The sequence below is a fragment of the Ambystoma mexicanum genome, chromosome 12 (genome assembly GCF_040938575.1).
Source record: "Ambystoma mexicanum isolate Mex_15411 chromosome 12, UKY_AmexF1_1, whole genome shotgun sequence".
Lineage (NCBI taxonomy): Eukaryota > Metazoa > Chordata > Amphibia > Caudata > Ambystomatidae > Ambystoma > Ambystoma mexicanum.
In genome coordinates, this window is record NC_090936.1 from 27,825,685 (window position 1) to 27,850,376 (window position 24,692).

A 24,692-nucleotide genomic window follows, 5' to 3' on the forward strand; every position below is an offset into this window, starting at 1 on the left:
TATGGTTTGTACTTCAATTATATTTTGTTTTCCTCTGTTATGAATGTGCAATTCAATGGCTTGGGATGTTCATTCTGTTTATTGTAATTTGCTGAAAATGTGAAATAAAGAGTTTAAAAAAAAAAGAAATAAGTCCTGGTAGCTGTTGGTGGCCAGCTGACCAGGCTCTTCTAGGACACCGGCGGGAGTTTCTGAAGATCGTTGATCGTAGCTTTCTGAATATTATCCAGTGTTACTCGTAAGATCCAGCTGACATCCCGACATCTGCTTGATAATAGCTCCTGGTAGCTGTTGGTGGCCAGCTAACCAGGCTCTTCTAGGACACCAGCGGGAGTTTCTGAAGATCGTTGATCGTAGCTTTCCTGAATATTATCCAGTGTTCCTCGTAAGATCCAGCTGACATCCCGACATCTGCTTTATAATAGCTTCTGGTAGCTGTTGGTGGCCAGCTGACCAGGCACTTCTAGGACACTGGCGGGAGTTTCTGAAGATAATATCCAGTGTTACTCGTAAGATCCAGCTGACATCCCGACATTTGCTCGATAATCCTGACTGGCTGCCCACAAAGTTCTTGTTGCATGCTCTGCTCCCTTGGATGTGTGCAGCTCTCTACTGACCTATCTTAAATCATTCAGTCCACTTTCCTGACAGGCTGGTGGGTACGAGAGAGAATGGGATTGTGGGGGGTGTTCCCCCCTGTTTTAGAAGAGGGTCTACCGGGGGAGCAGGCGTACACGGTCAGATCGGGTATGCGGAACCCAGTAACACAGGCTTTGGCAAACGTGGTCTGTGACGTGCCACAATGGAACAGTTTAGATCCCAGTTACTAGGCACACCAGCTAAGTGGGTAAACTTATTACTCCTACGGCTTTGAGCCAGATCCTGCGTTACCACTTTGCTTGCAACGTAGTAAGTACATGGCCGCTTTGTTGCCGCTTCGAGAAACCTTGGACATTGCTATTGGGAACTGACACGCTCCTTGAAGAGTGAGAGCTGGGCAGTGTAGTAGGATGGGGATACCCAGGGAAGGTCAGTATTCCTATAGTTGGGCCACTGAACCACCTTGGAGTGCCCCCACCCTGACTTCCTTGCAGTAGAATGCTTTATGGTTTTCCTGGAACTATGATGGTTTTGAAGCTGTTGAACTACGTTTTGTGCTTGTGTGACATCTGCTGATCCTTTGAATAGGCCATTTCACAGAAAGCTCTGAGCGATGGTCCCTATTGCTAAAGCGGGTGGGGGTCGCTTATTTAATATTCCACTTCCATCCTTATATCCGTCTATTTACCTGATTGTGAGTAACATTTCAAATACGCATCCTATCCATCTCCTCCAACTCAACATTCCTGGGGCCCCAGTTAGGGGGAGGGGCTTCTTTTCATAAAAGAAAAAAGTAAAAAAACATCCACATGGCAAGTACTATTCAATTAGCCTTTCCCGGACACACACGACCTTTCTGCTCACCATTGCGCAATGCGTTGACCATTGGTGCGCCCCGCAATGTTTGAGGTTCACTTGAGGACGTATTATTAGAGATACTCGAAGCATTTAGCGCCCCGCGGCGTTGGAGTGCGTCGTACCCACGACTCCGTCCAGGATCCGCGCAGCACTTGGCTTGAACTAATTGCTCCTTGTTACAAGTGTTTGGTCTGTCTGCCATGTATCCATAATTTGCAGTGTTTTTGTTCTTGGAAGCTCTTTTGTGATCTTGCTCCGAGTTGTTTTTCGAACATGTAAAGGACCCAAGCAAAGGGGATGTTCCTGCCAAGGTCCTCCCACGCCGCTCCCTCCCTTCATCTTTTACCCTGGTGGTTCTTTGGGACATGCAGTGTGCAACTGAAAACCAGTTCCAAACCATACGTGCCCGGAGGGGACATGTGCCTCTTACAATAAGGGCTTTGAGAGCAAGGAGAAGAAACAAGCAAGAGAAAAAATGACCTCTTAAAATGAGCGTAGAAGCCACATCAAACCGACCACGGAAATAAGAGCGCTGCTACAATAGCGGGTTAAGTTCTGCAAATGTGTACTATGAAGCTCTTGGCGTTTCCGCCCATGTGCATCCTTGCTTCCTTAGGTTATCAAAGCATCCAAAGAGCCAGCATTTTGCCCCTTGAATTTTGCCTATTTCTAAAACCACCACGGAACATATTAAACACTTAGGCCCTTTTTCTGCACGTGGATAGAAGCTTCCATGGTCTATGTACAGTAGTGTTTCAGCACAGGTGACACTCCAATCCTGTAGACGTCAGACTGGCTCTGCCTTTGGGTGTGCTACACATCTGCAATGGGGGTGTCCCCCAGGCAGATCATTCTACCCCATCGCCTCCCCAGCTTTCATTATAGTCTAACTCGGGCAGCCCACAGGATTTGCTGCCAAATACTCTGGTGAGGCGGGATCCTACGGTCGCTGCCCCCTCAAACATATTCAGAGACCTTGCTGTGACCTTGGGGGTAGCTTAGAAGGCGGGCGGGAGAGGGGTGACCATGATGTGGGGGTCGCCACCTGCTCCATGATACAGGGACCGCATCCCTGGATTACCCCGGCACATGGGTCCATCACATGGTCCTCTGTCCCTTAAACTGCCCCCTTTATGGCATGTGGCCCTTTAAATAAGAGATCAAAGTTTTGGATTTTATACTGCTCACATCACCGCTGTAGTGGTCTTATAGTGCCATAACCTTGTCCATATGCGCGAACGGTTATCCCCCCAGGGTGTAAACCGCACTGTGGTCTGTGAGTAGTATCTTTTCTGCGGGAATGCATTCCATGTTGAGTATACCAGTTCAGTAGTGGTCACCCCATTTAGCAGCACTGCTGTGGGGAAACAGTTTATGCAGGTATTAGGGAGCTCCTCTGCTGGGGTGCTGTGGGCTCGAGCTCATAGATGCCCCGCTCCGCGGGTTTTGCACATGTGTGAGACGGGGCTTCTGCACACGTGTGAAACAGGGACTCCATTAGGTGCCCCGCTCCGGGGGTTTTGCACATGTGTGAGACGGGGCTTCTGCACACGTGTGAAACAGGGACTCCATTAGATGCCCGCTCCGGGGGTTCTGCACATGTGTGAGACAGGCACTCAATCCAATAATTAAATAGCCTTGGCCTGGAGAGCGGCGTCTCTGCATCAGTAGCGACTAGAAGTCCCACTACTTGCACACCCTCATGTGGAGCCCAGCCCATGGGAGGGAACAGGACCATACAGAGAGCGAGGCGTGCATTTGGAGAAGGCTAGAGAGATGAGCGGCTTCTGAAGCAGAAAGGAGGACAGGAAGATGGTGTGAAGAGTGATAGTGGAGATGGTGGTGAGAGGAAGCTAGACAGAGGTGGAATGTGAAGAAGAGAAGCGAGGGGATGGGGAGAAGCTCTGAGGAACGGTTGATGGTGGTGAAAAGAGGTGGAGTGCAAGCAATAAGATCTGAGGATATGAAAGACGCAGGAGGGGAAGGAGTGAACAACAACTGGGGAGAAGGTGAAAGGAGGAGCAGAGGAGTGCAAGCAATAAGATCTGAGGATATGAAAGGCGCAGGAGGGGAAGGAGTGAACAACAACTGGGGAGAAGGTGAAAGGAGGAGCAGAGGAGTGCAAGCAATAAGATCTGAGGATATGAAAGACGCAGGAGGGGAAGGAGTGAACAACAACTGGGGAGAAGGTGAAAGGAGGAGCAGAGGAGTGGAAGCAATAAGATCTGAGGATATGAAAGACGCAGGAGGGGAAGGAGTGAACAACAACTGGGGAGAAGGTGAAAGGAGGAGCAGAGGAGTGCAAGCAATAAGATCTGAGGATATGAAAGACGCAGGAGGGGAAGGAGTGAACAACAACTGGGGAGAAGGTGAAAGGAGGAGCAGAGGAGTGGAAGCAATAAGATCTGAGGATATGAAAGACGCAGGAGGGGAAGGAGTGAACAACAACTGGGGAGAAGGTGAAAGGAGGAGCAGAGGAGTGCAAGCAATAAGATCTGAGGATATGAAAGACGCAGGAGGGGAAGGAGTGAACAACAACTGGGGAGAAGGTGAAAGGAGGAGCAGAGGAGTGCAAGCAATAAGATCTGAGGATATGAAAGACGCAGGAGGGGAAGGAGTGAACAACAACTGGGGAGAAGGTGAAAGGAGGAGCAGAGGAGTGCAAGCAATAAGATCTGAGGATATGAAAGACGCAGGAGGGGAAGGAGTGAACAACAACTGGGGAGAAGGTGAAAGGAGGAGCAGAGGAGTGGAAGCAATAAGATCTGAGGATATGAAAGACGCAGGAGGGGAAGGAGTGAACAACAACTGGGGAGAAGGTGAAAGGAGGAGCAGAGGAGTGGAAGCAATAAGATCTGAGGATATGAAAGACGCAGGAGGGGAAGGAGTGAAGAAGAACTGGGGAGAAGGTGAAAGGAGGAGCAGAGGAGTGGAAGCAATAAGATCTGAGGATATGAAAGACGCAGGAGGGGAAGGAGTGAACAACAACTGGGGAGAAGGTGAAAGGAGGAGCAGAGGAGTGGAAGCAATAAGATCTGAGGATATGAAAGACGCAGGAGGGGAAGGAGTGAAGAAGAACTGGGGAGAAGGTGAAAGGAGGAGCAGAGGAGTGGAAGCAATAAGATCTGAGGATATGAAAGACGCAGGAGGGGAAGGAGTGAAGAAGAACTGGGGAGAAGGTGAAAGGAGGAGCAGAGGAGTGCAAGCAATAAGATCTGAGGATATGAAAGACGCAGGAGGGGAAGGAGTGAAGAAGAACTGGGGAGAAGGTGAAAGGAGGAGCAGAGGAGTGGAAGCAATAAGATCTGAGGATATGAAAGACGCAGGAGGGGAAGGAGTGAAGAAGAACTGGGGAGAAGGTGAAAGGAGGAGCAGAGGAGTGGAAGCAATAAGATCTGAGGATATGAAAGACGCAGGAGGGGAAGGAGTGAACAACAACTGGGGAGAAGGTGAAAGGAGGAGCAGAGGAGTGCAAGCAATACGATCTGAGGATATGAAAGACGCAGGAGGGGAAGGAGTGAACAACAACTGGGGAGAAGGTGAAAGGAGGAGCAGAGGAGTGCAAGCAATAAGATCTGAGGATATGAAAGACGCAGGAGGGGAAGGAGTGAACAACAACTGGGGAGAAGGTGAAAGGAGGAGCAGAGGAGTGCAAGCAATAAGATCTGAGGATATGAAAGACGCAGGAGGGGAAGGAGTGAAGAATAACTGGGGAGAAGGTGAAAGGAGGGTCTGAGGAGTGGCAGGGCAGGGTGAAAGGAGAATCGGAGTTGTAGACGGTGAGATGCATCCTACAGACCAGGGGTGTGTAATTGGTGGCGAGGCATGAACCTCTGGCGAGGCATGGCGTAGGTTCTTGGGAAGCCAGTGGAATCGGATTTATGAAGATGTAGTGGAAGGATTCATGTATACGAGCTCTGTCAAAGCTTTGATGAGGTGAACGAGAGTTGTTGGGGACAGGTAGAACCAGGACTTTTATCCAAGCTCGAGATGCAACTGGCTTCATTGTGGAGAGCAATGCACTTCAGGGTGCTGCCTCCCCGAGGGGTGCTTACCCTGGCACTTCTCTCCATCCAGCGCTCCAGTGTAGTGCCAGGCAGGTGTGGCATTGTGTTTATTTAGGAGTAGTGCATTTAGACAATGCGCTAACTGTTGCTCTTAGTAGATCTCAAATAATCACAAACACACGAGCTTAGATTTGATTCAACTGGTTTTGCCAGTTTATTTTCTTAAACCATATTGTATTGTTTCATCATACAGTAGGTGATTCTGATTGTCAATAATGTATTTTTTGTCATACTATTTTTCTTGGTTATTCTTGTTGTGCAATTTTTGTTACTCTTGTTAGGCAAAAACATCATAGGTCAAAACTTAGAAATACAGCTCTCAACACGTGTTTCCCCACAGGTATTCCCATGGTTCATCAGGAGAGAGTCCCCTAATTAAGTCTCTGTAGAGTTCCAGGGAGAAGGGGGTGTTTCTTGATGTTCCTTATTTGTACTTCTGTGGCTTGGAGGAGAAGATGCGATTGTCTTCTTCACAGCGCCCCAGTGTAGTGCCAGGCAGGTGGGGCATCGTGGCACATTGTCTATTTGGTCGAGTGACTAATAACTGATGGCCTGCTCCCTGGGGCGCCCTCAGCCTGTATGGAAACCATTTGCAGAAGCCCCGCATTTCCACTGCTGGAAGTGCCCTTCGTTCCTGCATTGAGAAACGGTCTGCATTTTTCCCCCTCATTTTGGTGATGGCTACTTTCAGATATTTTAATTGGCTTCATTTGCAGTGGAGAGACACTTCTAAAAATTGATGTTGTAACAATGTATTGGTTGCAGAAAATGTAAGTATTTTTTTTTCTTTTTTAAAAATAATCCTGCACAAGCTTAGCATGTAGACTGTCGCAACAGCTGTGCGGTTTCCGATTCATGGAACTGCCTTTTGAGAAATACTTCCTCTGCTATAATTAAAGTGTATTTGACTTTCTGTTAAGGAAAATGTAGCCCTTGTTTTGTCTTCAAACACTGTTTTTTCCGTACTGACAATGGTTGGGTGGGTGATGGCTAGGGAGCGATGAGAGGGCCCTTTCGACATGCAGGGATCACGCCGGAGTCTAAAGAATCCTGCTTGGGTTCCAGTATTCGACTATTCAGAGTACCTTTTGGTATACTGTCCGCAATGAGTTACACAAATAATAGGAAACCAGACAATTCTGGACATCCTTCATGTGGATTAACATAATGATTTGCTGATGGGGCATTTCCCAAGAGGTAGGAGCTACAGCTGTCTGAACAAGGAGCTTGTACGTAGCGCAACTCCAAACAAGGAGCAAGTACGTAGCGCAACGCTACTCCAAACAAGGAGCTAGTACGTAGCGAAACGCTACTCCAAACTAGCAGCTAGTACGTAGAGTAGCGCTACACTACTCCCAATAAGGAGCAAGTACATACCTAGCGTGATGATAATCGAACGAGATGCGTACAGTAACATTTTATCGATTAGTAGGACCCATTCTTCTTGACGCACGTTATGTGCATTATTCCTGATGCTGATGGACAGGCAGGGATGCCTAGGCCCTCGCCTGCTTTTTAGCACGTGTTGGGAGATGGCGTTGTCCATAGGGATCCACTCTAATGGCGATCACCTTCACCAACAGCTGCTGTATGATCAAGGCAGAGACTGTCAAATGTTCTGCATAGGGAGTAAACCGGAATTGAGTTCCAGGGTCTTCCTGGATTCCCATGCCGTCTGCTACACATGCAGAATATAACGAGAATCCAGAGGAGAGGTCCTGAACCACAGAGCTGCCAGATTCTCTCTGCCTCTAGTCCAATTAAGTGGTTGGTGCTTAGTAGTGGGCCTTGTGTTTTTAGGAGAGGGGTGTCATGGTCCCATTGTAATTATGAGTGTCCTTTTCTGGTCCTTGCTGCAAATACGATGAGGTTCACTTGGGTCTTCAACGATTGGTCAAACAAATTCTACAGGTAGGTAGGGGCCAAGCTCGTGTATAGGAGGCTTTGTGCTTGGTATAAAGCCATTTCATGTAGATGTGGATAAGCTAAACAATTTAATCTAGGTTTTACATTAAACATTTGTTCAGAAACGAACAGTAAAATCGGTCTGCAGCTTGTACGTTGTTACTTCTTAAGTGCACATAATGCTCCGTAAAGATCATTGTGGCGCTCTGATCCAATGCCAATGGTTGCTCCTTTGTCCTTTCATCTTCTAGCATTTGAAGAACAGCTGATTTTTTTTAGTTTCCTGCTAAACTCCAAATGGCTATCAAGTTTTGAAAACGTTGAGGCCATCTTCGGCAGTATTGTTGGGCAGTTGCCAAGCTCTCAAGTTTTCCTTTGCCATGTATGAAAGGGTCATGCTGTTCTGTGTTTCCTTGGAATTCTGGCACTTGAGCTGTTCCTAACTTGACTGAAATTAAATAACTTTAATGCCTGCTCCCAGTGGATTGCCCTACCCTGCATGGCCGCTTCCATCCTACATTGCCTTGTCCCGCATGGCCGCTTCCATCCTACGTTGCCTTATCCGGCATGGCCGCTTCTATCCTACATTGCCTTATCCGGCATGGCCGCTTCTATCCTACATTGCCTTATCCGGCATGGCCGCTTCTATCCTACATTGCCTTATCCGGCATGGCCGCTTCTATCCTACATTGCCTTATCCGGCATGGCCGCTTCTATCCTACATTGCCTTATCCGGCATGGCCGCTTCTATCCTACATTGCCTTATCCGGCATGGCCGCTTCCATCCTACATTGCCTTATCCGGCATGTCCACTTCCATCCTACTCTGCAGAAAGTGTCTGAAGATCCCGCTGTTGAAAGACCATCTCACCACTCCACCCCACCCTGACTCTTTCCCTTTGTAGTCCAGCCCTGCACCTGCTCCCTATAACCATCCCTGGTTTTCTTCTACCTCTCTACCCTACTTGTTACCCCCCCAACCCCTCAAGGTGATATTCTGTTCGCGTTTCAGCATAGAATGGAAAAGTCTGATAAAGTTTCACTATGTGCAAATGATGTGGGAATTGCATATATACAGTGGCGGCTGGCGAATTAAGTGCAGGGCCGTAAATATTTCCCCCAAATATGCTCTAGCTTCTGAGCGTAGTGAGGGAGCCTGAACCTCTCAAGCGAGTACTGGGGTTGGGGGGGCGAGGGGGTTCCTCACCCGATAACATTTTTAAAATAATGGGTTAAAATTATGCATTTCACGGAACACTACTTTGAAAAATTGGGTAAAAAGCCAAACAGTTTGCAATTGGTTTTGTAAAATAACTCATGAAAAAAATCAAAAAGATGCATGTTGCCAGCAGTGCACAGGAGCATTTCTCCAACACATTTCCATGAGGCATTTGCCCACAATATGTGCTAGTAGAAACAGTTGCATGCTGGCTGCACCAATATATGCCAGTAGTCCCACATAAGAACATACTCCTGATTGCTTTGCACGTTAGAATTCATGCCTAGAAACACTTGTGTTTAGGCGCGTTATAAATCCCATATCATATGATACTATAAGAAACCATGTCCATGCAGGCTCTGCCAATATATGGTTGTATCCCCACATACGAAAATACTGCAGTTGGCGTTACCATTAAACATGCATCCCACGGTATGAAAACATGTCCAAACTGGCTGCACCAAATGCCAGTCTAACTAGACAATAACAATGATCATGCTTTTTTAAATCAGATGCCCAATACAAAATGTCATACAACAATAAGAAATGGCTAGAATGGCTGCATCAAAATGCCAGTCCAGCCACGTAATAACGCTTATGCTTGCTTCATCATAGATGCTCAGTATAGAGGTCCTTTTCCTATGCCTGTTCCCTCTGTAAAAAATGTGGGTGTAAAAAATCGCTTCATCCCTACCCATGGGTGACCAGGTTGTGTTAGTCTGCAAATCTGGTAATTTCAAACTGAAAATCCTGCAGAAAGTTTTTCCGTTCCTTTCGGCCCAATTTCAGGCTCCTGTTGTTGCGACCCTCGTACTTAGCACTATTGTAACTCACGTTACCTTGCTCAGCCCATTATCTCATGCACTGCCTCCTAGGATGCTGCAGCTAGGTCTATACTTCACCCTACGCTGGGTGCGCATATGCCCCCCCCTACTTCGTCTGCTCCATTGGCTTCTTGTTGAGAAGCATGTACTTTTTAAATCGCTCTGCATTGTGCATCAGGCCTTTTATAAACTGGGTGCAGAATATCCTCATACTAAATTTCTTCCTTATGTACCGTCTCGCCTGCTTCGCTCTCAGTCTGCTCTCATGATTCAGGTTCCCTGGTTTAGACTTTCTCGTATTGGGTGGCCGTACTTTTTCAGTTGCTGCTGCCAAGTCCTGGAACTCTCTCCCTCACTTGCTATGTGCCACTTCTGAGCATCTCTCCTCTCTTAAAAAATGTCTGTTCGGAATCTTTTTTCCTTCCTCCCATCTCTGCCGGCTTAACGCCATGATGCCCTCGGGTGAATGTGTGTGTGTGTGTGTGTGTGTGTCAGTGTCATGTGGCCAGGGAAAGGCAGAAGATACTTGACTCTGGAGGTGGCTGTCTGTGGGAGGACCACATGGGGTAAGACAACCAGTGGTCGAAGTGGGTGGGAGCGGGTGGGAGCAATGCTCCTCTACTTTAGGTTTTACTGTTCATATATTTTATTTTAAGAAGAAACCGTGCAGGAACGATTTAGTTTCAAAATGAAAGTGTAGGAAGAAGTTGGAACTTGCACTGCACTGAACATTCCCTTAAACAGCAGGTGTGTTTGTTTGAGGGTTTGGATTGCACGTGGGAGGGGGCGTGGGGAAGGCCAGCAGGAAACATTGTTCCACGACTTCTTTTCATATACTTTGACCACTGAAGACAACCCTCGACTCGCTAGGTGAAGGCAGGTATTTCCCCTTTTCTTTAGCGGTTTCGTCCAAAATGATCATAAACATATGTCTGAATGTGTGATTTGGCCATTTGAAAATTTCCGAGCGGCTGAAAAGTTTGATCAAATCACGCATTCGGTGCTGGGGGCTGCGGGGGTGTCTCCCGCACCCTTGCCCACTATATTGTGAGTAGGGGTTGCACAGCCATCCCCCCCAAAAAATTATACAATATAGTGAGCGGGATTGCAGAGGACACCCCCGCCGCTGTCCCAGGAAGAAAACAAAAAAGGGACTGCGGGTGCTATACAATATAGTGAGCAGGGAACACCCCTGCAGCTGCCCCGGTGAAAAAAAGGAAAGGGGACTGGCGTTGCAGGAACCAGCGAGTCGGAGGCAAGGTAAGTAGGGGGGCGGGGGTGGGAGGGGGCGGGGGTGTGTTGGGGGTGTGGGCAAGGGTTTGGCGAAGTCAGAAATGTTAAGGGGAGAATAGACCAAAGGTTATTTCAAAAAAATAATCCTCTGTCTGTTCTCCCTCGAACATTTGTCACTGTCTTTCAACACCAACCCTCTTTAGCCTCTGGTAACACCCACTTGCCTCCATATTCCTGTATGGCATACTGTAGCGTGCGTCTAGAAACTCAAGTCATGGCCAATCACCAACTGTATTTACATTCCCCTTGGCTTTGTAACACTGAGACAAGGAAGAGGACTGGAGTAATGAAGATTACTAAAACCGGGAAGCAAATGCTGTGCTTTAGTTGTTGGAAAAGGTTAATCGATGTGGAACATTTAAAAACGCTACACCTGGAAAGAAAGAGAGACTCGCTTCTCCCAATGTCTTTCGGGACACTGAAGGAAAGCAGGCTGCTGTGAGGAGCGGAAAAGCTGCCGGAGGTGCCGTCTGGGGAAGTCTGGAAGTGGAAGGTTCACTGCGCCTATGCCGCAGACAGCAGTAGCTATCTGGTGAAGGGGGAAAACCGGGAACAGGAGAGCAGATCAGATTCCCTCCCAGCTGGCAAGCCAGCCGCAGCGGGAACAGTGATATGCAGAGGAACTTGAAGCAGCTGACGCAAAACGGTGAGTCCAGAGAGCGAGGTTGGAGCGCTTCATGATGAATGTTGCGTACTGTTGATGAACCTGGGAAGCCCAAACATGGGCACTGGGACACCGGGCAATTGAGCAAAGAGACTAAGCAAAACGAGTCGCTGACCCAATATATGAAAAGTATAATTAAAAAATCTTGGCACCATATAAAAGACAAGGTGATTACTGAAGAGAAGTGCAAATCTGGGACCCACACCCAAATACTGAACCAAATAAGAAAGTCCAGGAGACTAAACCAGGCCTAGAGCGAGTCTGGGACCCGCACCCAATCAAGATAGCTAAACTTTGAAAAGGGGGAAAGCAGTTCCAAAAATGCGTGAAATCTAAGGAAAAGTCTCTCTCCCCATTTGCAGGTGAAGTCTGTGAACTGTGATAAAGTCCAGAAAGCTCAGGGGAAGGGGCGTACCCCTTGAGCCTGTGAATTGTGAAACTGTAAACTGTGGAAAAGCTAAGAGTTCAGAGGAAGAAACATAACCCTGGAAGCTGTGGATTGTGGAAAATGTGAGAAACCTGACAGAGTTCTCCCACCAACTCCCTCGGGATCTTCCATGCAGGTGGTAAGGGAAGGGCCATCGCTTTTGGATCCCGATCCTGGGGTGGACAAGTGAGGGAGGATCACCTGAGTGTAGGGTCATGAGGGATTGGAGGAGAATATGCAAGGGAGAGACATGGTAATCCCCCCATTCCCAATAATACCCCAACCCGCTCTCCCTCAGCCTTCATGGGGTATTTTCAATCTCAACCCATCTGCCACTCCCCAGGAAGATGCAACTAAAATCCGTGAAACTTACCCATAGAAACAACATGGGTGGGGGAAAGTAAGGGAAACCTACTATAGAAAGAACACAAGTTATCCCACTAAGAGTCGGGCATTCAATAATGACCACTCAAAGCTGACTCCACTTGACAGTTTGTTCAACTATAAAAGGTGTGGTTTTTCAGAGGAGAGCGAGCTGGGGATGTTGCCAGGACCAGAGATGCCGAGGAGCAAAGAGCAGCAGTATCTGAAGCTTGGAGGAGAACTGCGTACCGAGCTGCTGGCCCAGTGATGAGAAGGGGCTGCAGTGTGGCTAGGGAGCCGTGCCTCCAAGGAGCCGGTGCAAGGCACCCTGCATCCTGCCGTTGGCGGTCGGAAAAGTGCTTGTTCCCCTGGACTTATGCCTGTCCCAAGGGCATCTGAGGGGCAAGAGGTGAGACCCTTACCTCAACCCTGTGTATCCAGAGGGACCGCTCATCAACGCGACGCTGCCCGGTGAGTTTCATGTTCGTGAGAGAGAAACTCAGGAGCATGCGTTTGATTGAAGCGGGAGAAAACCACAGTTGATAAAGTGGCACACAGTGGAAAAGCGTGAGAAAGCTTGTGTAGCGGCACAAAGAGAAAAGGTGAAAGAAACGAGAGAATTTACGGAGCGGCAAGGTCTTGAAAAGTGAAAGGAAATATGGAAAAGTCAGAAAGCGCTAGAATATAGATAAGGAAACAACCGAAGCAACAGGTGATAGCAGCACAGATAAAAAAGTAAAGACATTAAGAAGGTGCAAGTGTCTGAGAAGGCAAAGAAGGTGAAAGTGTGTACACGTAAGCAAGAAAGGTGCAAGGTGTGCACGAGAAGGAAGCCAAGGAAGCAAAGGAGAAGGGGTGCAGGAAGCACCTGGAGGTGAAAGGTTTAAAAGGAAGAGCAAGGAATAAAGAGAGGGGCTACAGATCAGAGTGGTCATGCCTAGGAGGAGCAAAGAACCTGGCGGTTTTTGAGAAGTCTCGGATTGTAACGTGAAGTGTGTATTTAAAAACTATATAAAAAAGGAAAGGTACATCCTGACAAACTGAACACATGTTTAAATCCAAGAGGGGGCCTAAGCTTGGAAAAGGGGAACCCTGAGAACCTTGGAGAGGAACTGTGTAGATTTCGTTTGATTGTTTTTTTTTTAACTTGGAAGAGCTAAAGCTTGGGCAAGGGAATCCCAAGAAACTTCAGACATTGAAAGTGTAAGACTGCTGTGAGATTTGTGGAGAAGGTCTTATGAACAGCTATTTTTGATTGAACTCATTTCTCAGTTCAGTAGGACAGCCACTGTCTTGCTGCACTTGCTTAGGCTCACCCGCACCTATCCATTACCCCCCTCCCCTCTAAACTTGGACGTTCTGAACACACCTAAAGCATAGTAGGTTTGTCACCCCTCCCTTTTATTCTCCTGATTTGTTTGTACTATTTCAATTATTTATCTTTGTTGTAATTCATTGTCTGCCTCCCATGTCCCCACCCTGTTGCCCTGTGCGCACTTTGAAACAGTTTCGCCAATTGTATATTATGTATTGCCTAACAGGTGACCAATAAAAATAAATAAATAAAATTTGTGAAGCTGACCTACCCACACCTGGTTGGTCAGAAGCCCCCCTGAAACCAATCTTGGTTTCCTGTTTTCTGTTGATTTACAATATTTTTCTTTTAAGAGACTTGCTAACACATTTTGTCTAAGAGTGAGGGCAAATATAGGTTTAGACACAGACAGATTTTTACTTTGGACTTTCAGACTTCGGAGGCCCTTAGAAACATCAGTTAAGGGAACCATCCGTTTAGTGTTGGGCCAGTTAGGCATTACACCATCCCAGGAACCTTATTAAATAAAAGTTCTGAAACTAACATCTTTAAGTCTGTCTCTCTCTTGATATCATGCCTGTCTCACAAAAAGCTAAGAAAGCTCATGGGCAGAGCCATACTCGTTGAGCCTGTGAGTTGTGGAACTGTGAAAATCTCTCGGGAATAGTCCTACCCCTTTAGATTGTGGAATAGTAAAGCCCAAAAGAAGATCAAGAGAGACATAGTCTCTTGAGTTGATGAACTGTGTCCCCCGGAGGAAAGTCCGGGGACGAGTCCTCCCCCTAGAGATCGTGGAGGATGGCAATATGAAAGTGAAGAACATTGAACACACAGAGAAATCAAAGGGAAGGGAAAACCCCTTTAACTGCTAGAACTTTCTTGGTTTCGTTTACACGTAGGCACTTTATGCTGGAACTTTGGAAAGGAGCTGCAGGTGATCAGCTAAAAGAAATGCCCCCCTTCACATTATATTGAGTTTAGTGTGCGAGGGTCAGGTTAGGATTTTGGACACAGGACACAGAACTTGTTTTTTTGGGCATGCCTTAGTTTTGCTGAAGCAATGAAACCCCTCTTGGAGTTAGTGGATAGCTAGGATTTCCCAAACCCTCTCTTTAATTTTATGAATACGTCTTTAGTAATCACCATAATGCAAATGTGTCGGAGTCTTACTCTTGTTCCTTAAATGGGCCTAGGGGGAAGATTTTGTGCGGGGTGCAGGGGTCCCACAGGACAGCCATGGCATTGGATAATGCCATACCGGCCTTCAGGGGCACCCATCACCTCAGTGACACCCATTGTTAATTGTGTGCGTGCAAGGTGCTGGGGGGTACTTAGGCATGGCATGCTTTGCTGGGCATCTATCATATATGCCCATTACAAATTTCCATGACTCCCCCTTTGTCCCGCAGCACCTCATGCGCACACAATTATAATGGGTGTCTGCGAGTTGCTGGGGGGCCCAGTGGTCAGGCATGGTATTTATCACAGGGCATCTATCCTAGATCAATAAAGCTTGTGGTGACTTGTCGCCGTGCTAACAAAAGGTGACTCCGTGTTCACAGTAGGCTCCTGTACTTGTGCTGCTCGGATTCCGAGCCCTCCACCCAGTCTCCCCGGTGCCGGAGCGGCAACCTTTACACCAGGTCGATTGGGAAGCAGACCCTGGCTAACACCAGTAACAGGGGATACTACTTGAAGTCCTAGAGCCTTCACCTCTCTGCGGTGAGCAAGGTAGGATACAAGACTGCATATCACTCTACCACTTCTGACTTTCATGCTTCTAGGAGATCTTGGCTACGGTCCTGGGATCTTGCCACCAATCCATCAAGACTCTGAATCCTTGAAGCCTTCTGAGAAGAGAACCTTGAGCGCTCCTTTCTGGAGAGAAACCCAATCTACCTCTGGGGCCTGCTTGCCTTCCGCCTCCTCACTACTGGCCTCCTGTTTCTGACCGCCAGTTGCCTAGCAGCGGTCCATTTGGCTTCAGTGCCTGATTAATCCCTGTGGAGAGGGGATAACGGGAAACCTATGGAAACCGCTCTGTGCCCATCCACGTTTTTCCATTTGTTTTAATGTATTGATTGACAGCATTTTAAAAACTGATGCTTTTTACAAGGACACATTTTGCAGGTTTCCTTTAACCCTTTTTCGCCCTTACGATGGTGTGCTCGCGGCTGAGGATCTTGGTAGACTGCTGCCTTCTGCCTGCAACTTCCTGAAAGTGTGAGGGCTTATGCCCTCTCAAGCCAGGGGCTGGCGCATCCCCCTGGATGATGGGTATGGTCAGGTTCTCGTGAGCCACTCAAGTCATGTGAACACCTGGGCAATCCTTTCTTGTTTGGCCTGTTTTTTTGGGATCCACTCCCCTTTGCCCCGCAGCGGCCTACCACTCAAACATATTGAACAAGCTGTCGCGGCAATGTGTGCACGCAAGGCACCACTGTCCACATTTGCAAATCGTGTAATGGATTCCTTGACATGTAAAAGCGCTCTTGTTGTGGTTCACTGTTGCCATTTTGCCTGCCTCATTGCAAAAGAAAAGGGGGGAGGGGGGGTGTTCACAGGATTGAGGGAGAGGCCAGTGCACATCTTGAGGTATTGATGCATACAAGCAGGACGTGCCTGCGGCACTAGAGGTGATATGAGGGTACAGGGTTAGTGCTTCATCCAGAGCTATTGTTTGTAAGTCAGACCCTCACAGCACGATGTGCATTTATTTCAGCATCTTCGAGCTGTAGTGCTGTGCAATAATGGTTGCATGTCCTTGTTGATAGGAACCATACAAATCATTGTGTAAATTGGCTCATTCTCCTGTCGCACGCCGATGGTTGCTCTCTCCTCTGGCGGGAGTAGGAAACGCTGCTTGCCACGTATCTTAGAAAACACTTCACATAAATGTATACACGTTTATATAAAATAAACACATACCACAGCAGGAGGGCCATCATCCCAGAAGGCTGTGCTGGCATTATTACCTCAGCTGCACAGACGAGCACAAGGTGGACTCCCAACTAGAAGCCTTCATGCAATCCTTTGCTATTTTCATATAGTAATGGGTTTTACATCAAATCGTTCTGCGATTTTCGTACTCGTAATTGCAGTGCTTTGTGACTTTCGGGAACCCCGACCATAGGCCTCAGCAGCCGATGAGAATTGTCCGTCCAGAGGTCCTTTGCCAGTAACATCAGTCGCTCTAGCATTTTAGACATCAGGCCTGGTGGGCTTCCTGAAAGCTCGATAGTGAGGATATTTCCTTCCAAGCTCCAATGCTTCCAAGCCAGCGCCTCCTTTTCATTTTCCTTACAGAGGTAAGTCGAGAGAACTAGGGGAAGCTGACGTTCAAGATGGGGCTCTGAATCCGATTATTTCACGTTTCTACCCACTGCCTTCCAGGAAATGGAGTACTCTGAAACATGCTTAGTATTCCAGAACATGGGTTTTTGCAAGCAGAAGTCACCTTGGTTATGGTTCAGGAGACATGACTGTTGGGCAGACCGCGTCCTTGAATTAGAGAGGCCCAGTTGTGACACAGACGAGCAAGCAACAGCTAAACTTTACGGTGTCCTCTGAGGGCCTGGCAACATCCACCTCTCAGAATCCAATGGAATGTGGCCCAGTGTTACTCCTTTGGCCAATAGCAGCTTCTGCTGCGCTCCTCCGGCTGCTCTACTGAGGGCTGCATGAATCACGGTGTATCTATGGCTCGGCTTTGAAAACTGGACTGCCTTTGAGTACTTTCTCGCCAACAAGGGCGTATGTGTATCGGTTTGCTTTTCATTTATTTCCAATTTGAATGAATTGCCTCTGGAATTTTAAGTGTTTCGTTATGCAGTGTCTTCGTGATACTGTTATGGTGCAATGAAGGCAGCTTATCTTCCGGGTAAAGAGCTCCTTTCCACCCTTGTCCTGCCCTCCCGCCCACCGCTTCCAGTTTGTAGTGTTGATAATCCCCACCCTTCTTTCGTCATTTACTGAAGACTCTCCTTGTCCTCTTTAGTCATCCAAAGTAACCCAGATGTGCCTCGGGGAGTGAGAACTTGATGGCACTCCCTTGCAGACATCCCAAAAGGATAATCACGTCTAGGCAATTGGTGCTCCCCCGAAACCTCTTGTCAGTTATTTGTTTTCATCCCAACCTACTGATGGGGCAGTAGAGCATTCCATGGAATGCCCATGCCACCAGCGCTGGAGCCATTAGTCGGCTGGAGATAGCATGATCTAAACATATTTTTCCTTCAGTGAGTTATAGCCCTTTTGGCTCAGTCAAAATCATTATTTCTTTAAAAATGTAGTACTAGATTTGCATTGAAGTCCAAATTTACAAATGGACTAATTATAAAAGTATCATATGTTTGATTGTAACCCTATTGTGGTTTACCTTGCCCAGTATTTCAGCAGTGCTTACCCAAATCTTGAAGCATTAGCTTTATTTTACTTTTTATTCATGAGAAGGCTGATCCAAAGGCACTGTCGGAGTCCGCAGTGTAACCACATTCGTGAGAATCATTTTTCTTTTAGGCGTTCTACTTTGGAGGAAAAATCTTTCCCTCCCAAAATCTTAACATTTAGTGATGCCAACGATCATTCAAAGTCTAAGCGCAGCCTGGCACTTTGTGGGAGTTGGAATATTTGGATATTTTCAAACATTTGCTGTAGGACCAGTGGAATGTACAGCGGGCAAAAGAATTGGGAGAGCTGCAGTTCAGCGCACTCTCCTCCCCAGAAGCAATAAGGTACATCTAAGCAGTTGTGCAACAATGACTTTTATAGAAGTATTTCAGCATGGCTGACATCCAAAGTGATGTGATGAAATTATATTAGAACAGTTTATGCAATTTCTTGCTTAATGCAATGTTGCCTGCAGGGCATGGGGCGGAGCGAGGAGGAATGGTGTTCTTGTAGTGATGGATAAAGGCGATGATGTTGATGTACCTGGTCTGCAGATGAGATGCCAGTCCAAAGCTTTGCCAACGAGGTGGGTTGCGAGTTGGTCATAGAAAAGGATTAAGGTTGGCAGTGAGGTGGGTCAAGATTTGGCATCATGTGACGATCCTTGGGTTACCGGTGTGCAACTAGCTAAACTGTAAAAGTAAATGTACTGGGGCCGAAGAGTTGAGTGATACGTTGTCTGGAGTTGCTGGTCAGTTAGAGGATGAGCTGGGTCAGTCAGGCTTATGGCCTTAAGAGTGAAAATTGAGCTCCTACTCCAAGGGGAATCAACAGCGTTGTTGAGACAAACTAAGAGTTGCCAGGATCAACATACTAAATTGGACGCAATTTTGTATCCGCTACAATCCACTTTTGAGGCGTGTAAGGCAAACTGTCTCACTGTAGAGTAAATATTAACAAATATTTTTTCTCGAGAGCCTGAATGGGTGTGCGACTATGTAATCATAACACTAGATGCCAAAAAGGCATTTGGCTTTGTAAATCGGAATGTATATGTCTAGCCACATATGCTGGGAACTTGGACGCAATGGCTAACATTGGGATGAATTACCTCGGATGGTTGATGGGGCAAGAAGGAAACGAGACAGGTTTGTTCTGCTCCCTCCAGTGATTGAGTCATAGAGTCACTGGTGTATGCACTTAGTGTTGAGATAGCTAACACAGACTTTAGGATTTCCCTTAGGGGAAAGCTTAGGATGTTGTAACTCATAGGTGGGTCTACATGAAGTCTCCCAAGGAAGCAAACGCGTTATTCCACTATATGTAGACAACCTCTTGTTTCTGATGGACCCAATGTGTGCCCTTACCGGAGCAAATACTGGCAGCATTTGGGAAAACCATCTAAAGATTCTTCTTACTGTGGCAAAATTGACTTTGTATGTGTGGGGTGTACACATTATATCTTCATGTGTACTGCATGTTTATTCCTGTTTCTATTTGACATGTTTCCTCTGCTGCACTAAAGTACCCTCTGATGGAAGACATTGGGCCTCATTACAACTCAGGCGTTAAGGGTTAGCGCCACCGTTAACCCTTAACGCCTGATTCTGATTTTAACGCCTGCTTTTAGCAGGCGTTAAAATCCATGGCGCTAACCTGCCATGGTGCTAATTACGCCGCCGTAATTTACGGCGGCGTAATTAGCGCCTTCCCCACTCCCATTATGCCCTATGGGGCAAAAATGGGAATGGGGAAGGGAAAATGGGAAATGGGGATTTACCGCCCCACTCACCTTGGAATGGGGCGGTAAATCCGCCATCCACCATGGTGTAAACGGAGTTTACACCATGGTGGTAAAGTTGGTGCACTTAGCACCAAGGTTGTAATGAGGCCCATTGAGTCCTATCAATCACCATTAATAATGACTGGCAATTAAAATGTCATGTTTATTAAGGCAATTATGTGCCACCTGCGAGAGCATTGCTGCTTGGGTCTTTGTGGTTATTGGTGTTTGGGATGGTGAACTACTGGCATAGGGAATGGCTGACTTTGGGTGAGAAGAGCCGCAACGCATTATCACCTAACTGTTGCAGTCTTGGTTGTTGTATACAGCAGGGTGTTACTATTCTGATAAAAAAATGTATCCACAAATGGCCGTAAAATTAAAAATGGAGAACACAGCCCAAAAACAGGCAGTTTCACTGATCTATAAACGCTGTAATCTGGCATCAAAAAAGGCTACCTGAGCTAGGTATTGTAGGGTGCAGGTTTGGTGAATCGTCATCTAGTGCCAGGCTCCCACGCGGCATAATGTCTCCGTTTGAGAATTTATTAAGAGGAACATCGGATTGGGGTGATTTTGTAAATTGTGTTTTGCCGCTGATGTTCTCATCAAAATTCCATTCATTTTGATGTCAGCAGTTGTGATTTCTGGTTCCTCTGGAGACTGATTCTGAAATCCTACCGTTTGAGGGACATAGTCTTTACCTAGTTCTCTTGCACTATGTTTCCTAAAATGCACAATGCCAGATTCCCTGCTCATTCTCACTTTCCTCACATCCACATCAGGCTTTCACTTGAGGACTGCCTCTTTCCATCTTTTTTTTTTTATTCCTCCAGGAAGTCAACATTTTCCGGGCTAGGGTTTTTCAGAAGGCCTTTGCCCTTGCCTTCGTCTTTCTGTAGGGTTTCTTTACTTTCGTTGCCTCGCATGTGGCACCCAAGAGAACCAATGTAGTCTTTCTACTTTCAGCATTAGCAGCCTTGCATCCACGTAAACTCACAGCCTCACATTCGATCTATAAATGTTCCTGCCCATACGCTTGTTGCCATTGCCAGTTACCATCGTCCTGTGATTGAGTGCATCTTCATCAGAATTACTTGTGTTCTCATTTATTTGCGACTCGCGTCTGTTCTACTCGACTCTCACTGGTGGCATCTGAATGGCTCTCTTGCTGCTGTCTCTGCACTAGATTTCTGGTGTTGGTACACTCCCTAGTGTCCAAGTACAGCAAGGATATCCGGGAATTCTCCTCCTCCCGGTAGTCTTCCTGGCGGAGCAGCTTTTCCTCCGAGGCGTTGGCCTATACTCTCTGCAGCTTTGTTAGCTGCCTCTAGTAGCCTCAATTTCAGTTCTCCCTTACACTGGGGATGTTAGTTTACTCTGGTGCTCCTTAGAACCTGGCCTTCTCTCTCGGTTGGCCCTAGCTGGCTTCGACAAGTCTGACGAGTGAACAGCTCTGGATCGGATCTCCTTCTCTCGCTGTCCAGCAGTTTCTAGTACTCCTCCTTCCATCTCGAAAATCTTCTCACTGGTTTTAAATGCTGCTGCAACCCTTAAACAGCAGGCCAGTGGTTATGGAAAGGGAGAACAGACCTAGATGGTGGCATGGTTTCCTTCAATTTGCCACGCGTTTATTAATGAAAACTTGTTCAGTCATTGAACTTGCAGGCAAACTATCCTATGTTCATGATTTATGAAATCTAAACCGGCTGTATGATATCAGAACGGAACATTGTGTTCAAGTAAGGATCTAAACCGGCTGTATGATATCAGAATGGAACATTGTGTTCAAGTAAGGAATGAATCGGGCTAAACGTTATTTATTAGTTATTTATATTCCGCTTAATGCCAGGCTCAGCCAGCTCTGAAGTGGCGAACTGGGATTGAACCCACCTTCTTGTTGCCAAGTCGAGAATGTTGCCCCTAAGCTATCTTCCTGGCCATTTGCTAAAGGGTTGATTGCAAACAAACCCAGAGTTCTAAAGGCCATTGAGGATTGTCATTAAAATCACATTTCGGCTAAGTTTCCAAGATATATACAGTGCACCAAATGGCACCATTGGTGATTTGAAGATCAACGTAGCAGAGAGAGTGAGAGAAACATGTTAGAATCCCTATCCTTGATGGGATTCATTGTTTAAGGAATGTCGATATGAAGTAACTTTCAAGGATCATCTTGGGTAGGTTATCTACAATAGCTAGTCTAGGTTAATCGTCCGGCATAAAGATATTGCATTTTTCAGGTTGAGCCAACCATCCCTGGAGAAACCACCTGATCTCTGATGGGGAACGTGAAATGAGTGCAGAGGGATACGAGCTGGATGTTTCTGGATGTTTCTACACCCCCGAGAACTTCATCCAAATCACTTCAGACCCTCCCCGACCTTTTTTGCACTTCAGACCCTCCCCGCACATTGCAAAAGGAGATCTCCCAGCATTTGCGCCCTGAAAATGAAAATCTGCATATATGTACGTCCTAATGCAAGGAAACGCGCAGGGTCATCTACTTCTTTCTACCTAAGAGTTGCTGTGAACAAATGATTGCCTTTCACCATTGTCTTATAGATCAAATAACTTCCTAAACTGCATGTACGAAATGACCAGAGCTGTCACATATTCTCAAGAGTACCCGCTTCTCTCCTAAGTACACAAGGACAATCTGACCGACCCAATATTTTATAATTGAGAGTGAAAGCGGGCGTCCTGTTCCGAGCCAAACTATCTCTAAGTGACGTCAGCAAATGCTTGCAGAATCAAACCATGACCTCTTGGCAAACTCAATGACCTCTTGGGGAACTTTACATTTCTGTCCTGGCATACATTTAATGCAAAATTACAAAGGAGTGTTCTGTGGAAATAATTCCACTCGGGAGAGTGTATAACCACAGTTTAGTTCACTGTGCCTTTCAGTCTGGTCCCACCCACAAAGGCAGTTCAGCACCGAAATGCTAGGCAATTGTCCTCTGAACAAGAGTACCATCAGCAAACCCAGACACGTTGTTGGGCCTCCTCATTGAGTTGAAGCTGTGCCTCTCTAAGGCACAGTGAGAAAGGGGTCCATGTCTGGATTACCCTGGGTTACTTGGGGTGAAACCACAAGTTTTACCAAATTACAAAGAAATTTAATGCAGCCTTGCCATAATCAATCTGGCAGTTCAACGCCTTTTCCTGGTGCCGTAATCTGGCCAAAGACACTTTTGTTACATCACACTTGCACTTTATGTACCCGAAATGCCCTCCACCATGTGCAAACAAAAGTATACTCCTAGTGCAGCGTTGAATGATGGAGCATTCACTGCACTCAAATTATACCAGGTGCAGCCAACAAACACAACAACATACAACCGCTCTTCCCCTCCCGCATCCAGATCATTTCCCCATCCCCATTTCATGGGGTGGTCTTCTGCAGTGGAAGGGCAGACATTGTGCGACATTGCGAGTCAGGGGAGTGGCGAATGGCAGAGTATCTTAAAATCTGGATGAGTAGCTACCATGAAAGCAAGGAAGTCGCCAGGTTGGATGGAGCCATGAGCAGTTATGTGCTCAGTGGTTGAGTGATCATGGGAGTGGAGGTCTTAAGGTAGTCCACATCTGCTCTAGAGAGAAGCACTTTCTGCCCAGCTGCACGAGATGCAAGACTCTGCTGTGAATGTCTGTCTTGATAGATGATGACCATGCACTAAGCAGTCCTTTGCCTTTGAATCGATAGGTGAGGGGAAGATCTGCAAATGGTTCTAAGCAGTGGTGACCTGAAGAAAGACTCAGTAAATGCAAATCCTATTGTCTTTTACAGCATTGGGTTATTAGGAGCAGTAAGTGGGGACTGCTATGTTTGACGGTCTTCAGGAAACTGAGGGGTCAGAAATGTGAGGCGGACCACATTGTGAAGTTTCCGCAATGCATGCCATTGTATTATTATAAAAGATTGGACGAACGCCTCGCTATCCCTAACCTGATGAAGATTTCCCTGCCTTAAATAAACTAAAGGAAACACTCTAGCAAAGCATATGTCTCCCTCACAACTAAACATATAACAAATAAAGAAGGACATGCATGGCAGGTCAAAACAATCATGATTGAGTTGACAAAGTAAGCAAAGTCTCTCTTCAGAGCCTGGGGAGCCTGGGCGAACTTCCCTTCCCAAGGTTTAAGCGTGATTCTGCTTCACAGTTCAAGAAAGAAACGCAAGGAAATACTGATTCGCAACAAAGTTCCAATGTAGTCTGATGGAACTTCAGCTTGTCAACAGAAAATTCCAACACATAGGTTTTAAGATTCTTCTTCTTGGAACAGGACCCTACTTCCTCAATAGCAACAATGTTTATCTTGTAGCATTCATCCAACTTCCACCTGGCCTAGGTCATTTCTAGGCCTACAATCTCCAAAGGTTTGCCATTTGGGTATACTCCCCTGCACGAGCAGCGTTTAACAAGTGCTGTTTGTGGTCAATGTCCACTGACAAGAGGTCACAACACCTTAACAGCATTCAACAAATGGCAGCTTAAAAATGTTCAACAACTTCAGGGAAGCCAAGATTCACATTGATGCTCTTTAATACTCTTCTGGAAATGATGCTCCTCTCCTTCTGGATATATTTTTCCAGAAGGGGCAGCCTTTTTGCCACTCTTGGTTCCCCACTTCACAAGCAACCAAAGACTGACAGGAATATGGTGTCTTCCTACCTCTCCCCAGGTTTTCACAATGTGTGGGAGTCTCAGTACTTAAGGAATTTTGGCACTTGAAGTCCCTAATAGAAGAATTAAGTTTTCTTATTTCTGTTCTGCTTCCAAACCCCCAATTTGTTCCTTATAACTTTCTTTGAAGGAGCACTATAAGAATTAGCCATGTGTCTGGTTTGAGAAGAGAAAGGCTATTCTTTTATGCTGGTGTTATTTCTAAACTTCTTTTCGCTGCACTGGTGGGTATTCGGGAGGTTTTTAGTGTTATAGATCACCCGATTTTTAGAAGAGTTTTGATTTCTCCCGA

At 46.6% G+C, this 24,692-nt stretch overlaps 2 protein-coding genes across 4 annotated transcripts in view; both read left to right on the forward strand.

The window, feature by feature from the left end:
- Positions 1-24,692, forward strand: part of PLXNB2 (plexin B2) — a 775,326-nt gene that overhangs the window by 332,180 nt on the left and 418,454 nt on the right. The gene's annotated exons all lie outside the window — the stretch shown is intronic.
- Positions 3,350-5,194, forward strand: LOC138514450 (retinitis pigmentosa 1-like 1 protein). Its single transcript, XM_069629958.1, has one exon. The coding sequence runs from the start codon at positions 3,350-3,352 to the stop codon at positions 5,192-5,194; it is 1,845 nt and encodes a 614-aa protein (XP_069486059.1).